Source organism: Primulina eburnea, chromosome 5 (assembly GCF_022965805.1).
Source record: "Primulina eburnea isolate SZY01 chromosome 5, ASM2296580v1, whole genome shotgun sequence".
In the NCBI taxonomy this organism is placed as follows: Eukaryota; Viridiplantae; Streptophyta; class Magnoliopsida; order Lamiales; family Gesneriaceae; genus Primulina; species Primulina eburnea.
Genome location: NC_133105.1, coordinates 11,690,202 through 11,706,080, shown reverse-complemented (window position 1 = coordinate 11,706,080; position 15,879 = coordinate 11,690,202). Strand labels below are relative to the sequence as shown.

Genomic DNA, 15,879 nt, shown 5'->3' with positions numbered 1-15,879 from the left:
TTAGAGGTTCATTTTTAATTTGTTTATTTTATGATAATTAGCAATTGTTCATGAATTTAATTCGAAGAATTTAGATATTTCGACGGGATCGAGACGAAAATTTGTATTTTATACAAGATCTATTTTTATAAATTAAGTTAAAATATTTTTAAGTGTATTTTTCAAAAAATAGGAATTTTTGGGGTGTAGATTTTTTTTTTAATCGGTACGCAAATTTTATCGAATAGGGGAACTTTTAATGGTTCGACCAATATTTTAAAAATCTTTTCAACTCGATATATTTTTCGAGAGTGCGTTTGGATTTAATGGGCCCACTTTTGGACTTATTGGACTTAAAACTCATTTAAAAATCTTTAAAGTACAATTATGGCCCATTAACTTAGTATTACCTATATAATTAGCACTTAATCACCAATTACCCTAAACCTAAACTTGTATCAGCCGACACTCACCCCCACTCTGATTCCCTCCCCTCGGTTCCAGCACCCAGCAGCTGAAAGCTTCGGCTTTTGGCTTGATTTTTTTGCAAGAAAAGTTCATCCGGGTTCCATTGTCTCGATCTTTCTCTACAAACGCATCAAGGCACGCATGTATTCTTTCCTTTGTATCATTCATGTCATTATTATGTAAATTTGAGTGTGAGTGCATAGCAATCTTTCGATCCATCATGGGAGTACGTTCTGTTGAAGTTTTGACATGAAATCTTATTCTTTTGGTTGCATGTTCACGTTTTTTTTGAAGGCATCTCACGTTCTGATTGTTTTGGTGCAAAGGGCCGCTGTTGTATCGTTGTAGGGGCTGAATGTTGTGCAGATCATAGAGGTCTAGGGCTGTGCTTCGATCGTTTCACGGCTGGTAGAAAGGGCCGTGAGTTTCGGGTGCAGCGTGAGTTTGTGTACAGCGTGAGATTTGGGTTGTGCTGCATGTGGCCGATCATGTGACTAAGGTAGGTCCTTTAAAGTTTAAGCTAGGTCCATGTGGGGGAGTTAGAGAGGACCGAAAGGTTTTTGGAGTTGGGTGACATGTGTTGTGATGAGTTTTTGGGAGATTAGTGGGCATGAGGTGGTGTGTCATGAGAGGGCCGAGAGTTTTGTTAAGTGCTGGAAGCTTCGACGTGAGTTTAGGGGCTTAATGACAAGGTTTTAGGAGTATTCTAGTGTTTGTAAATTATGGTAAAAAGTTGGGGCAGTTTTAGTTAATTTTCGATTCGATTCGGGTTAAAACCGGGACCCCGGTCCAAGTTTTAAAACAAATAGACTAAGTTGGTTTTTGGGCTCGAGTTTACGACTAGGGATACTTATAAAAATATTTTGGGATATTTTAAGGAGTTTGGTAAGCTTCGGGTCAATTTTAGAGGTCCAGGGATAAAATGGTAATTTTCGGGTTTTCAGGGGCAAAATGGTAATTTTGCACCCGGGATGAGATTTTAGTCCTAGCAGCGCCCTGAGCACGAATCATAATATTTTTAAATGTTCATGCATCACGTTTACGATTTTTACGCTAGTATATTAATTATGGTGCATGCTTAATTTAAAGGAATTAAGTGAGAAAGTGAAGAGCACTCCTTCTCCGCCGCGCCGAGTCGTTATTTTGTTTGTTTTCAGTCAAAACAAACCAAGGCATGTTTATATCTTCTTTCACTCTTCAATCAAGCCATATAGATATTTTTAAATATCTCAAGTACATGATTTTAATACAAGATATTTCAGTATGCGATTTAATTATATTACTTGCATTAAACAGAAAATGATTATTTTTGAGATTTATGCGATATGGCTTGTGGTTCATTCACTATGTGGGAGCATTATTTATACGGTCGCCAGTGACCGCTCAGTTCAGGTTGGTACCATCAGGTCACCAGTGACCGCTCAGTTCAGGTTGGTACCATCGGGTCTTCAGTGACCGCCAGCTCAGTTCCAGGCTCCCCGGTAGTCAGTTACCGATCAGTTCAGCTTAGTGCAGTGGCCACAGGCTTAAAACATAATCTCAACAGAAAATTTTACCAGTTATTTCAGTACAGGCTCCAAGGAGCAAATATTTTTACTATGATTATCAGTTCAGTTATGCACGTATTATAATTGCTCAGATCAGTTTAATTTCAGCATGATTACAGATCATTTCAGTATGCCTCAGAATTTTTACCCCATGTAATATTTTATTCAGATTTATGTTACCTCGAAAGATCTGAGTTTTAGATCACTAGACTGATTGTTGTAGGTTTTGAGGAGGGCCGAGGGCGGGGATGGCCAGCTTGGTCGGCAATGGCACGAGGACCTCAGGCAGAGTTGCTATTTATCTCAAAATATTTATTAGTCGTTGGATTTTAAATTTGATTTGCAACTTATTTCTTCCGCTCGATATTTAACTTGAATCAGTTGATTTATAAAGAGCATTTAAGTTCTTTTAAAAAGAAATTTTCAATTTTCGCAAATTAAGCAAGGATTTCGGTTGACCAGCCTCTCATTCCCGACCTCACGATTTCTTTAGATGAACCTTCTTCTTCTGCGTGTTTCCCTCCTCTGATATAGTTCCATAAGTTTTTGGTGTTGTTGAAGTACCAATGACATCATTTCGTCAACCGGATCATAAGCTTGCGCATCGATTTCGACATGGATTTCGTCTTCGCTCGTCGAGCTTGAATTTGAGCTAGAGCTGCCTGTAGAATGAGACATTTTAGGAGGAATGAAAATATTTGTGCACATTTGTGGGTATTTATAGAAAATAATTGAAACTAGCCGTTACAATTTTTTTGAATTTTTATAATTTAATTCGAATTTAAGTAAAAATTTAAAATAAAAAAATATATATATATACAACAGTTTACAAATGAAAATAAAAAAAACCAATCTACCGTTGAAGGAAAAGGCAAAATTTTAAAAATTTTAAAAAAATTAAAATAATTCAAAACACTTGGGGCCTGCATGTCAGCGACGGTTGTTCCAGAAACCGTCGCTAATTGTCCAATTTTTTTTAAAAAATAAACTGACAGAGGAGCGTTCAATTGTTTGAACGACCCTTCTCTGTCCTGTGAGTGAGCGTTATAGGTGTTATAACGCCCACTCACAATGGACACTCATTTAACACCTCATTGTGGGTGTCCTAATTCGACCAAATCTCAAATATTAGGACAATTTCAATTAATAAATTCTTAACTAATTCATTTATTGGGCTCAAATGAGACCGCTTTATATCTATACTTCTATACTATATTATTAAGTAAGAGGCCTCTAGAGTGATTAACTTTTGGTGTCTTGATCTGTTTTACTGATTATATATATTAATAAAGTGTTAAAAAATTAATTTGAATCCTATGTAGTTTAGTGGATTAAGCCTATGTTTCTTAACAATGAAGTTGTGGGTTCAATTCTCATTTGGGTCTTCTTAATTTTTTTTATTTTTATTTTTAGTTCATATGTCAAAATTACAATGTAGCCACTCATTATTTTTTATAAATATATTTTGATCCTCATTTAAATATAAACCAAATAAATTATAAAAACATATCGTACAAGCACGCAATGCGTGCGTAGGTGTACTAGTATATATATGTGTGTGTGTGTGTGAAGTAATACGTAAACGTAGTGTGAAGCAATATGTTTAACATAAAAATAATAATATTTATCATAGATCAGTTCAGGTCGTAAACTTATCTCACAAAATGTGAGATGATCTTATAGAAACTTTTGTTTTATAATAAATCAAAATTTTTTTTATCACGAGATGGCTCGATTCATTCACGTTCGTTGTCTATATTGAAACATCTTTGGATCAATTGAGAATGCAAAATAAAAATTCCAAATTTTCAAGCATGCATTAGAATAATTTCACATGAGATGGTTAAGTCATGTGTAAACGAATTGAATGTAAGTGAAAATAAATAAAGTTTTGATGATCGAACTAGGCTAAATTTAGATAAAATGAGCTCGAGTTTGATTAAAAGATTGAAAATTTTTAATTTTTTTTTTCGAATTAAAATCAAATTGAATACGATCCAAAATATTTTTTATTAAAAAATTTGAGCTTCCAATGATCCTCGAACTCGAATATATGTCATTGTAACCTATAAAATTGTTGGTCGATGAAAACAATTCTTCACAGACAAATATATATTTGATGAGGAAGTGGGTTCTGTCTCCGCCTACTTCATAGCTCGGTCCACCCATTTCTTCCCAGCGAAGGACGAGAGATCTAATGGCAGGGACTGTGGACAAAATCAAGCTGGGTTCACAGGGATTGGAAGTATCCAAACAAGGGCTGGGCTGCATGAGAATGTCATCTGGTGACGGGCCGCCGAAGCCCGAGTCCGAAATGATTTCCCTCATCCACCATGCCATCAACTCCGGCGTCACGTTTCTTGATACCGCAGACATCTATGGCCCCCACAAGAACGAGATTCTGGTCGGCAAGGTTTTGTGTTCTTCTTTCTTTTGCTTTTGGTGTTTTTGCTATTTCGTTTGTTGAAAAGCACATGGTGTTGGGTTTGTTTTATTTTTTAATATGTCTGATTGTGAGATTATCATCAATTTGCGTATATAATTAAGGTTTGGCTATCAATTTGAAAAATGGGAGAAAGTTGTTTACTTCAACAATGGAGTTATTTACTAGCCGATTGGTATTTGAAAAGCTTGATATATATTTCGCACTTTGGTTTGCATTTGTGACACAACCAGGCTTCAAAGTTGCCGTTTTTTGTATGATTTAAACTGTAGTGGTGCAGATTTCTCATAGAATATTATGATAATTTTTTTCAAGTTTAATCAAGATTAAAAAACGCAGTGTTGCCCAACTTACTTCTTTTTTTGGGGTTTGACTGAATCATAAATTGTCTGAAATTGAGAATTTTTAATAAGTGTAGGCTCTGAAAGGAGTATTGAGGGAAAAAGTGCAGATAGCAACCAAGTTTGGGATAACATTCAAGGATGGGAAGATGGAAGCACGTGGTGACCCTGCATATGTTAGAGCCTCATGTGAAGCGAGCTTGAAGCGTCTTGATATTGATTGCATTGATCTCTATTATGTTCATCGGATTGATACCCGTTTGCCTATTGAAGTCACGGTGAGCAATGTTAACTAGATGATATCTTGAGAGGAAAATTTAGGAATATAATGTGCAATTATTGTCTCTCCCTACTTTTTTGTTATATATACTTGTAAGTAAGATGATTTTCTCCAAGTTATGTGTGTTTTTTATAGTTTTTGGTACGCTGAGTAAGCTTTTGGATTTGTTGGAAGAATGGAAATCTTGCATTAAGCAGGATTGGCATATGCCGAAGTAATAGCATAATGAAGAAATTCAAGATGTCGTATGTGTTTGGGGCTAAATAATTAGTGAAAGAGATGTAGACCCAATAGTTTATATTCGGAGTACCCAACTTTAGCTATGACATGTTTTTGGAGATGAACAAAAACCTTTGCCTGTTTTAGCCACAACTTTGGAATAATTCTACTTATGTTTGTTTTTTGATCATGGCCAATTATATATTCTGTTTCCATTTTTCGATATTTTGTTTCCTGTGATAGTCATGTTCTCACAGTTTCACTGATGCCATGGAAAGTGTGAACAAATAACCAAGATAATGATGGGTTATGATTCATAAAATTCTTGGGATAGATATATCTGGCTTTATAGGCCTACATCCACTCATAAACATCATAGCCCTGGATTAGCAAATTCGAGTGTCAAGGAATTGAAGTTTTGTGATAGCCGTAGTTGATCTTGATATCACAGTGTTTTGTTTTGAAATTTATGGCCAAGTTTTATTCGCCTTGTATCTTGTGGCGGCTCGCTGATATCATATCCTTTTGCGTGCCTTTCCAGATGGGAGAACTAAAGAAACTTGTTGAAGAAGGGAAAATAAAATATATTGGCCTCTCTGAGGCTTCTGCTTCAACAATCAGAAGAGCTCATGCCATTCATCCCATAACCGCTGTTCAGAATGAGTGGTCCTTGTGGTCTAGGGATTTAGAAGAAGAAATAGTTCCAACTTGTCGGTGAGTCCCCTCTCTCTCTCTCTCTCTCTCTCAACACATGTTGTGTGTGCTACTGTGCACGTATTTTCTACTGTTCTAGTGTATAGAAAATAACCTGATTTTGTTTCTTTCTGTTTTATTAATTCCAGTGAACTGGGAATCGGTATCGTCTCATACAGTCCACTTGGACGTGGTTTCTTTTCATTGGGTCCTAAATTGGTAGAGAATTTACCAGAGAATGATTACCGCAAGGTTAGAGCATTCTCACTACTGTGGGACTACCCTTTAGAAAACCACGACGTTATTGATTATTTACGCATGAAAAATTTTCCTAGAATCATGGTCTTTTCATCCATCAACTTGTTCCTAATTTTAGCCTCTCTGTTGTTTCTTGTTAAATCATTTGAATTCACAATGCTTAGTTCACTGCTAAGGAAACAAATCTTTCTATTGAAATCACAGGGGGGGCTCAAATTTTATATCAGAATAGCTTTTCGGCATACAAGGAGCATGAGTTTGCTCATTCAAGTAATTAATGTGTTAAGTTTTTTCCATTCAGACTTGGAAGAAACCTTAATTATTTGCCTTGTAACATTTTTCTTCTCAATCCTTCAGTTAACATGAGTGCATGACCTCAAGTAAGAATCATGACTATAAATTGTATTGTGAACCAGTAGACTGACTGTCACATATGGGCGTATTAAACTCTTATAGACCAATTTAGCCCCACTGAAAATGGATTTATCCCTCGTAAACTTTCTAAAATGCACGAATTGGTAGTAAAAATTCAAATTGATGGGTTAAGAATAAGAAGTGTTTGTTTTGATACTTTTACACAGAGGTAGTGTCGAGGGGCCCATCAATGTTCATAATAATGCTACTTTCCTGATCCAAAATGGATGGAAACCATTCTAAGAAGTCCATCCATCCATCTTCTGCACAGAGAAAACATTTTGTCATATTTTGAATGCCCAGCGGAGGTACATGATCTATTGGCCTGACAGTGCTATATCTGACTGTAATGTGGGAGAATCAGCCCCCTTCATAATTTAGGGTACTCGGTAAAGGTGGTTTGGTGCAGTAACTCTTGTATAAATCATTATTTCATAGAAATTATTTTACTAGTGTTGTGACTTATAACATGTTCAATGAAATGATGCATTTGATAGAATAATTTGAGTTTATTCATCAACATTTTGATGGGAAAATCTAATCTACAATTTGATTGTGGTGGGATGTTTCAAGTTTATTCTTGATGTCATATTTCTTTACATTCTTCATGGCCGTGTTAAAGAATAAAGGTAGCTATCCTAAATAGCTAAAACTACCTGCGTTTATAATGTAACATCCTATTATGCAGAATGTTCCAAGATTCCAAGGAGAAAATTTTGAAGCTAACAAGCTTGTATACGAGCGGATTTGTGTGATGTCCACAAGAAAATGTTGCACCCCGTCACAACTAGCATTAGCTTGGGTACAACACCAAGGAACCGATGTTTGCCCTATACCTGGCACTACCAAGGTCGAAAACTTCGACGAAAACCTTGGATCTCTGTCCGTGATATTAACTCAACAAGAGATGTCTGAGCTCAATTCTTTTGCTGATGTGGTCAAGGGAGACAGAAGTCCCTTCATGGGAAGCACTTTTTTCAACTCGGAGACGCCTCCATTCTCTTCTTGGAAACATGAATAGGGATCTGTACACCGCATGTTTTTTCTACCACTTCTAAAGTTGGTGAATCCAAAATATCAGCCGAGTAAGCACATAATACTGTGGTAAAAATGTGAACAAATCGTCCAAGAAGATCTCAGTTTTTAGTATGGACTCTTGAACTTTTCGATAATAAGCGTCTAAAATTTCCCTTGGTGATTTCAGACCGAAATAGAAAGTTCAATGTTTGTGTGGCTTTGAATAAGCAAAATGGCTCTCTTCTAGTTGTGTCGTCTCATGTCCTGTCGTAAAGTTAATATTTTCGAACCACATGATTCTATGATTGAAGTGGATCGTTTTTGCGCGAGCGCCATGCTAAAGTCCCTTCGAGCCCGAAGTGAACGAAGTGGCCATTCACACAGCTGGTGGCCCAATAATGCTCTGCCCATGATGTAGGTTCACATGGCATATCATGTTGGATCTTGGCTTTCTCGTGCTCAAATCGCAGCGGAAGTTTTAAACATTTTAGATCTTGACATTAAAGATGTATTTGGACACTCGTATAGTTTTATAATTAAACATATCTTTGGTGAAAGAATCAATAAGCTCCAACTACTCCGGTATAAACGGATGTAGCTCTTGTTGTGAATCCATACGAATGATCTTCAAAGAACTCCTTTCTTCAATCTTCGAATCAGTTTCACGACTAGAAGATTTATTCATCTTTTAATTTACACTAGAAAAATTAGAAGATATTTTAACGTTGGAGATCAAAGTTTGAGAGACGGCTCAAACTCCTTTTCAAAAGAGGGCCGAAAATTGAGACTTTGGGGAGGGGATTTTCGAAAATCTCAAGGAGATGGAGGCGAGGGTTTTTCGAAAAATTGTGAATGAATTGTGTTTAACCTTAAGCCTAATACACATATATATAAGCTTAGATCTCATTAATTAAAGTAAATACTCAATGAGCTTAATCAATTAATTATTCTAGTAATTTAAAGTCCAATTAATAACTTTAATAATATGTATGTTGGTCTTGTACTCCTACAAGCCCATTATACATATACTCATATATTTAATTTAAATCCCTTATAAATTCAACATATGAATTTAATATTTAAATTATAAATTCAACTCCTTGAATTTATGACTTCAAAATTTAATATTTAATAAACTCAACTTTTGAGTTTAATAAATTAAATCCTCATATTTTATAAATTCAACTCCTTGAATTTATTCTCTCCAAATTTCATAAATTCAACTCCTTGAATTTATTCTCTCCAAATTTCATAAATTCAACTTCTTGAATTTTGCTATCTCATAGATTCAACTCCTTGAATTTATTTTCTCAAAATTTAATTATTATAAATTCAACTCTTTGAATTTACTATATCATAATATAAATTCAACTCTTTGAATTTATTCTCTCAACGAGAACAATGATCCAGTGTTTGTGTGACCCTTAATGGTTCAGAGATATAGCTAGCTGTGAGTTCACAACTTCTTGTGATTCAGGACATAATCATTTATTCGGGCTTACCCTAATTTGTCTCATTCTATGTATCAACAATTGATTATGAGAATGTTAGAAATCATATTTCTGATTAAACCAATCGAATCATGGTAAGAGCGTCTAGTAGCATCGTCTCATGATTCCCTAGGAATCAATGATAGTGTCTGCAAGAATCACTCGATTATTATTAACGTACATTATAGTCCCTTCAGCTCATATATCCCGATCGAATCTGCAACCATTGGTTCATCGAGAGTTGCGTAATAAATCGATAAATATGTGACACATATAAATAGTGGCATCACATGTACTATTGGAGAACTCCTTCTCTAACGTATATCTCTTACTCTGGCCAGAGATTTTATGCACTATTATTTCATCAGATCACATAGGATATCCACACACGTTGATGAGCGGTGAATTCCCGACTACAATGCATTGGCTTTTATATGTGTTGTAACTGTACCCAATCTCGCCACCTGATGACTCTCCTAGAGCCGGTAAACGAGTCAAAGCATAACTCTAGCATATAGAGTCTCAGTGTTGTCTCGGGTCATAAGGACTAATGGTGTATAATAATAACTACGGACTTATCCTCTCGATTAATGATAACCACTTGGAAAGTCCGAGGTAGGGTTGTTCGATATAATCATGATTTATGGAAATGTTAAGTTATTTTCAATTGTTGGTTTTCAAATTAATGGATATAATTTTTTTTTTGTAGAATTTCAAAGTTAAAAAGCGATGGTCGTTTCAGGTTTATTTTCGATATGTTATTTTTTTCGATTTTAATAATTGACCGATGCTAGTTTAATATTTCTTGTTAATAGCTTGATCAACTATTTACATGTTTGTTAATTAATCATGAATCGAAAGATGAGTGGTTTAAATATAGCAACAAACACATCATCAACACATAGTTAAACTGACTAGAAAATAATATTCGGTTTCAGTGTGCGATTTTAGGTGAAAATTGAAATTCTACAAAGATCTAATGCATTAGATCTAATTAAATTCAATTAAAAATAATTAGACTGTTAGATTTAAATAGGTTTATTAACTCGAAGAATCGTTTAATAAATAAATTGAGGATTTCAACGTGATTATCAAAAATTAAATAATTAATTGAATTTTCACATGTGTCAACACAGTAGAGTTTGGTACCGTTGTGTGTTTTAATTCTTTATTTAAAGTTAAATACTTTTTTGATTTTTGAATCCGTTGTTTTTAGTTGCAATTATTTAGTTTAGATTAAATAATTCATATATCATCTTTTGTTATTTATTTATTTTGTCTAGCTTCAATTAAGTGAAAAAAATTCTAGTAATTAAATATTAGTCTATGTGGGATCGATACTTAGACTCGTCATCTATTTAGTATAACTTGACCTAATCTGCTTGCTAGATTTATTCCCAACCGAAATCATCGTTTCGTTCAATGACCGATAATGCCATTAAGTAGAGAACAAAAATATCTTGATAAATCATTAAGAAACAATCTTTCTGAATTTGGTAGATTCTAATAGATATTTTGACATAAGTGTGGGGTGTCTGCTGAAATGAGGATTAATGAAATTTCTTATTTAATAAATTTTAATATTTCATTTTTTTTACTTAGGACACATAACCCAAACTTATAATTACTTAACAATTTCATCTTTTTTCGTGATGTCGTAACTATGCACAATATAATTTAAATGTGCTTTATACCAATCATTAGAAATCAAATACAACTCAATCTTAAAAATAATTATGGGGGTTCTGGATTAGGATGCATATGCTTGGCATCCCTTGCATTTGAATTTTCAGGTCTTTCCACTTTTTTGGCATAAACCTCCTTTACATACTTAAAATAATTTTAAGATCTGAGCAATGAAGGAGGCTTACACATTATCAATCTTCTCAGAAAGTTATTGATGATTCTTCTGCTAACTATTTTCTAGTTTATTCTAAGTTCCCTTGAATTGGACAAATTGTTTTTGTAAGGAGACAAGATCAACATCAATACGATCTATCTAACGAACAATCCGTGTCCTGCAATTTTCATATCAGTGTGATTATTAGAAACACCGAACTTGCTATCATATTAATCAGTGGTTCTAGAGTCTTTCCCAGATGTTCAAGATCTGCTAACTTAGCTTCTACTGGAGGGATAGACTCCAATTCAGGATAATCCACTTATGATCTAGCAAATCTTTCCCTCATAGCCTAAAGACGAGAAGATTTAGCTTCTGGAATCTCATCTGGATGAATAAATGAAGGTTCAGGATCAGCAAATAGTTCGACATCAGAAGAAATCAGTGCAAGCTCAGTGCTAGGTTGAGGAATTTTCGAGTGAATCACCAGTGCTTGAACATGAGAAGAGCATTGGACGTTCTCTTACATAACAGTATATTTAGCAATCAATTATTCAGAAGGAGGAAAATAGACTAGAAAAACTGGCACATCAGTCATCTCCTGTGGATGAGATTCTGAAAATACAAGGATCTCAAAAGTAGAAAGAGTCTGGAGCTGAGTCTCTGGAAGAGGAAGTGAAGCTGAAACTTGATCATGCGGAGGATTAACCATAACCTCATCAGTAGTCAATGCCACTTGGGCAAATGAGTTAACGACATCATCCACCGTAGATAATACCAGATCTCTGGTGGAGAGGAGAGAACAGGACTAGTGAGGCTGAGAAGCAAAATTTACAGCTGACAACGATGGTGCAGGAGTACTAGATGCATTATCTCTTGGTGGAGACTTTGCAACTTCCTCTACTGACTTAGACTTAGTATGAATGTTCAGTGGAGCTGGTGCCTTGGAAGCAGCTATGGCAGTGAAAGCCACTCCCATCACCAAAATAATTATCACTAGAGTTTAAAGGTCATCGCTGAGTCATCGGATAACTGAAACATCATGGAAATCATTGTGACCCTGATGATCATAATTTGCCTTCAAAGTAGTTAAGGATTCACCGAGCTTTGAAACTTTCAGTTTTTCCAAAATATAGGCTGACAAACCGAGTAACGGTTCACATCCTTACCCATTCATAAAAAATTCAATTTATTGTTCAGTATATTTGTTGACTTCTTCCATATGTAGATATATCTGATTATGCGTAGAGTATTTTTAAGCTTCATCTTCATCAACTTCTTGAAAAAATGGTTTGACAACTATTTTTCCTTTTCCCTTTCAATAAATAGGGAGAAGCAGTCTAGATCGAGTGGTTTCCGATAGAGGGCCTTTAATGACAACTCATTTAGGTCTAGGAGCAAAGAGAACATTGGAGGAGGAAGTAGCTCTAGGAGGGACAAATGAAATAGGCGGTGTTGAGATAGAGTTTGCTAATTTCGGTTCACAATAAGTGAACATTCGGATGATTGGGAAATCATCAATAGGATCTGGAGAGACAGGTGGTCTAGAAGAAATTTCAGCAACAATAGTTGTCTTCATGGGAACCTTAACCTTGATAGTTCTTGTCGTCTTCTTGGTCGGGATATTAATAGGTGGAGCAGCAGAGCCTTCAGAGGCAATATCCTCAAAATCACCTTGCAAGATAAGATTCCTCTTTGGTTTCTTTTTGGTGACAAATGCTTAGGCTTCACCAAGCTCCTTCTTCACCAATGCAATGAGAACAATTGAAATTTTGGGTTTAAGAGCCAAAACATTGGCAACATCCAACATCTTTGTCTTGCTCAAGTCTTGAGCAACAGAGACAGAAACACCCAAAACAACAAATAATTTGCTGAGCTGAATAGAAAAAACAATAGATCTCCTTCGATAATGTCCACAACATTGAAGATAAGTGAATACCAATTCACTTTCACTCCCACAGTAATAACAGTCATCATCAAAACCTTCTCTTTAGTATTGATATCAAAAGATCATGCTTTGACCAATAGTTCAATTGAGATAAGAACCATAAGAACTTGGAATTCCATCTTCATCATCTTTTTTTTTTCATGAACTGAGATTGCATTGTCAGTAGAAGAGGACTTCGGTTTCATCTGAGAAATAACAGACTGGCATAGCTGAGAGATGTCAGAAAATCCCTTGTCAGGTAGACTGAAATTAGATGCAAATAGAGCTTCATCGATAAGAATGGTCTTACAACCCAAAGTGCATAAATTTGCTGGGCAACATCGATGATAGCACTGAAATAGAATTCAAAAATAGTATCCTTGTAGAAAATAACAAGGAGGCTGATAAATGCTCAAAGTTTAGAGCCTCCAATTTATTGACCATATATACCATAGACTCCATATATAGATTCAAAGTTCACTCGATAAGCGTTCATTTTGTTGGCAGTCATTTCTGCAGAGATAAGATTAAATTGACGTAAAAGAGTTAGAGAATGCAAGAAAACTATAGTAAGAATAATGAAATAAATAATGCGAAATGATAATGAGAAGAATGGTAAAAAAAAATATAAGTGGTGAAAATGTCGGCAATAGGTGGGGTCAAAGGTTGCAAACAGCATTTAATGTAAAATTGGTGCAGACTTCTTTGAATTGGCAAAGTTGGCAAATTTAAATTTCATACTTTGAAGAGGATAAAAACGCGTTTTTACACTGACAGAGGCTCTATAAATAGAGTTCTCCTCTTCATGCTGAAATCATCACACTGTTTGTTCTCCTGTATTAAGAGAGTGTGTGTTCGCTTTGGAAACACAGTGAGTGAGTTGTACACCACAAAATATTATATTGGAATTCTTTTCATCTTGCCTGTTGTTTTTACCCTAATAATTTTTAGGAGTTTTCCACGTCAATCTCGATACCTAGTTTATTCTTTATTTTCGGGTTTTATTATCTCCAATTCCGTGGGACCAACAAGTGGTATCAGAGCATTGGTTTAAAATTTCTTAAAATTCTGAGTATGCTCTGTGGTTGCAGGCTAGACTGATCTTCCACATCAGAAAAGATTTTTTGAGCTTTTTTTATTAAGGCGAGATTATTTTGTCCAGTCTACTAAAATTGTTGTAGACATTTAAATGGAAGTAATTTTATGCTGTGGAAAATAAAGATACAAGCATTTTTAAGAAAGAATAATGGCTTGGCAGCTATTGGATATAGACCGGTGGAGATTACGGATGATGGAAAGTGGAATGAGATGAATGATAATGTCGTTGCCAATTTACACTTGGCTATAGCAGACGAAGTATTGTCAAGTATCTCTGAGATAAAAACAACAAAAGTTATTTGGGATACTCTGACAAAGATGTACGGGGTCAAGTCACTACACAACATGATTTTCCTAAATAGAAGACTTTATACTCTTCGGATGGCGGAATCTACTTTGATGACCGACCATATCAACACACTAAATACTCTATTTGCTCAACTCACTTCCATGGGGCATAAGATAGGGAAAAATGAACGTGCGGAGCTTCTACTTCAAAGTCTACCAGATTCATACGATCAACTTATCATCAACATTACCAACAATATTCTTATGGGTTTCTAAAATTCGACGATGTCTTAACTGTGGTTCTCGGAGAAGAAAGCCGGCGCGAGAATAAGGAAGATAGGTTGGTAACTTCGAATCAGGCAGATGCTTTACCGATGATAAGAGGAAGATATATGGACCGTGACTCCAGTGGGAGCCAAAGTAAGAAGAAAAATATTTATTGCTTTAAATGTGACGTTAAAGGGCACTTCAAGAAAGAGTGTACGAGTATCGATAAAAGTTCTCAAGGAAATGTTGCTAGTACTTCAGGCAGTGGTGAAATATTATTCAGCGAAGCGGCAACAGTTGTAGAAGGCAGACACAAATTTTGTGACACATGGATTATGCATTCAGGAGCGACGTGGGACATGACGTCTCGGAGAGAATAGTTTGATCATTATGAACCAGTCTCAAGAGAATCTGTATTCATGAGAAATTATCATGCCTTGAGAATCTCTGGGGTCGGTACTATCAAAATTAAAATGTTTGATGGCATCGTTCGCACCACACAGGAGGCACGACATGTGAAGGGACTGACGAAAAATCTTTTGTCCTTGCTCCTTGGGGAAATTGGATGAAATCGGGTGCAAAACCCATATCGAGAACGAGATCATGAAAATTGTAAAGGGTGCGCTTGTGGTTATGAAGGCGGAAAAATTTGCTGCAAATATGTATGTACTTTTTGGAGAAACACACAAAGAGACAGAACTAACTGTTGCATCAATTGGTTCAGGAGAAGAATTAACAGTGTTATGGCATAGAAAGCTCGGCATGTGTCAGAACGGTATTGAAAATTCTCTCAGAACGGAAGCTGCTGCCGGGACTTACAAAAGTGTCACTACCCTTTTGTGAGCACTGTGTTACCAGTAAATAACACAATTAAAGTTTTGCACTTCTACTGCTAGAAGCAAAAGTATATTAGAGCTGATTCATTCGGATGTTTGTCAAGCACCGGCTGTATCCCTAGGAGGAGCGAAATAATTTGTCTCGTTCATTGATGATTTCTCTAGGAGATGTTGGGTGTATCCAATCAAGAAGAAATCAGATGTTTTCCAGATCTTCAAAGAATCCAAAGCACGGGTTAAACTTGATTCTGAAAAGAAAATCAAGTGTCTAAGGACTGACAATGGAGGAGAATATACCAGTGACGAATTTGATGCATATTGTCAACGTGAAGGTATCAAAAGACAATTCACGACAGCTTACACACCTCAACAGAATGGAGTAGCGGAACGGATGAATAGAACCTTGTTGGACAGAGCAAGAGCTATGTTGAGGACTGCAGGTCTAGAAAAGTCATTTTGGGCAGAAGCAGTCAA

General features: G+C 35.7%; 1 protein-coding gene across 1 annotated transcript; it reads left to right on the top strand.

The window, feature by feature from the left end:
- The first annotated feature begins 4,028 nt into the window (after positions 1-4,028).
- LOC140833009 (auxin-induced protein PCNT115-like) lies at positions 4,029-7,905 on the top strand. Its single transcript, XM_073197369.1, has 5 exons — positions 4,029-4,407; positions 4,856-5,056; positions 5,819-5,991; positions 6,120-6,222; positions 7,331-7,905. Exons 1-5 carry the CDS (start codon positions 4,192-4,194, stop codon positions 7,661-7,663), a joined length of 1,026 nt encoding a protein of 341 aa, XP_073053470.1. The 5' UTR covers positions 4,029-4,191; the 3' UTR covers positions 7,664-7,905.
- Positions 7,906-15,879: the final 7,974 nt, after the last annotated feature.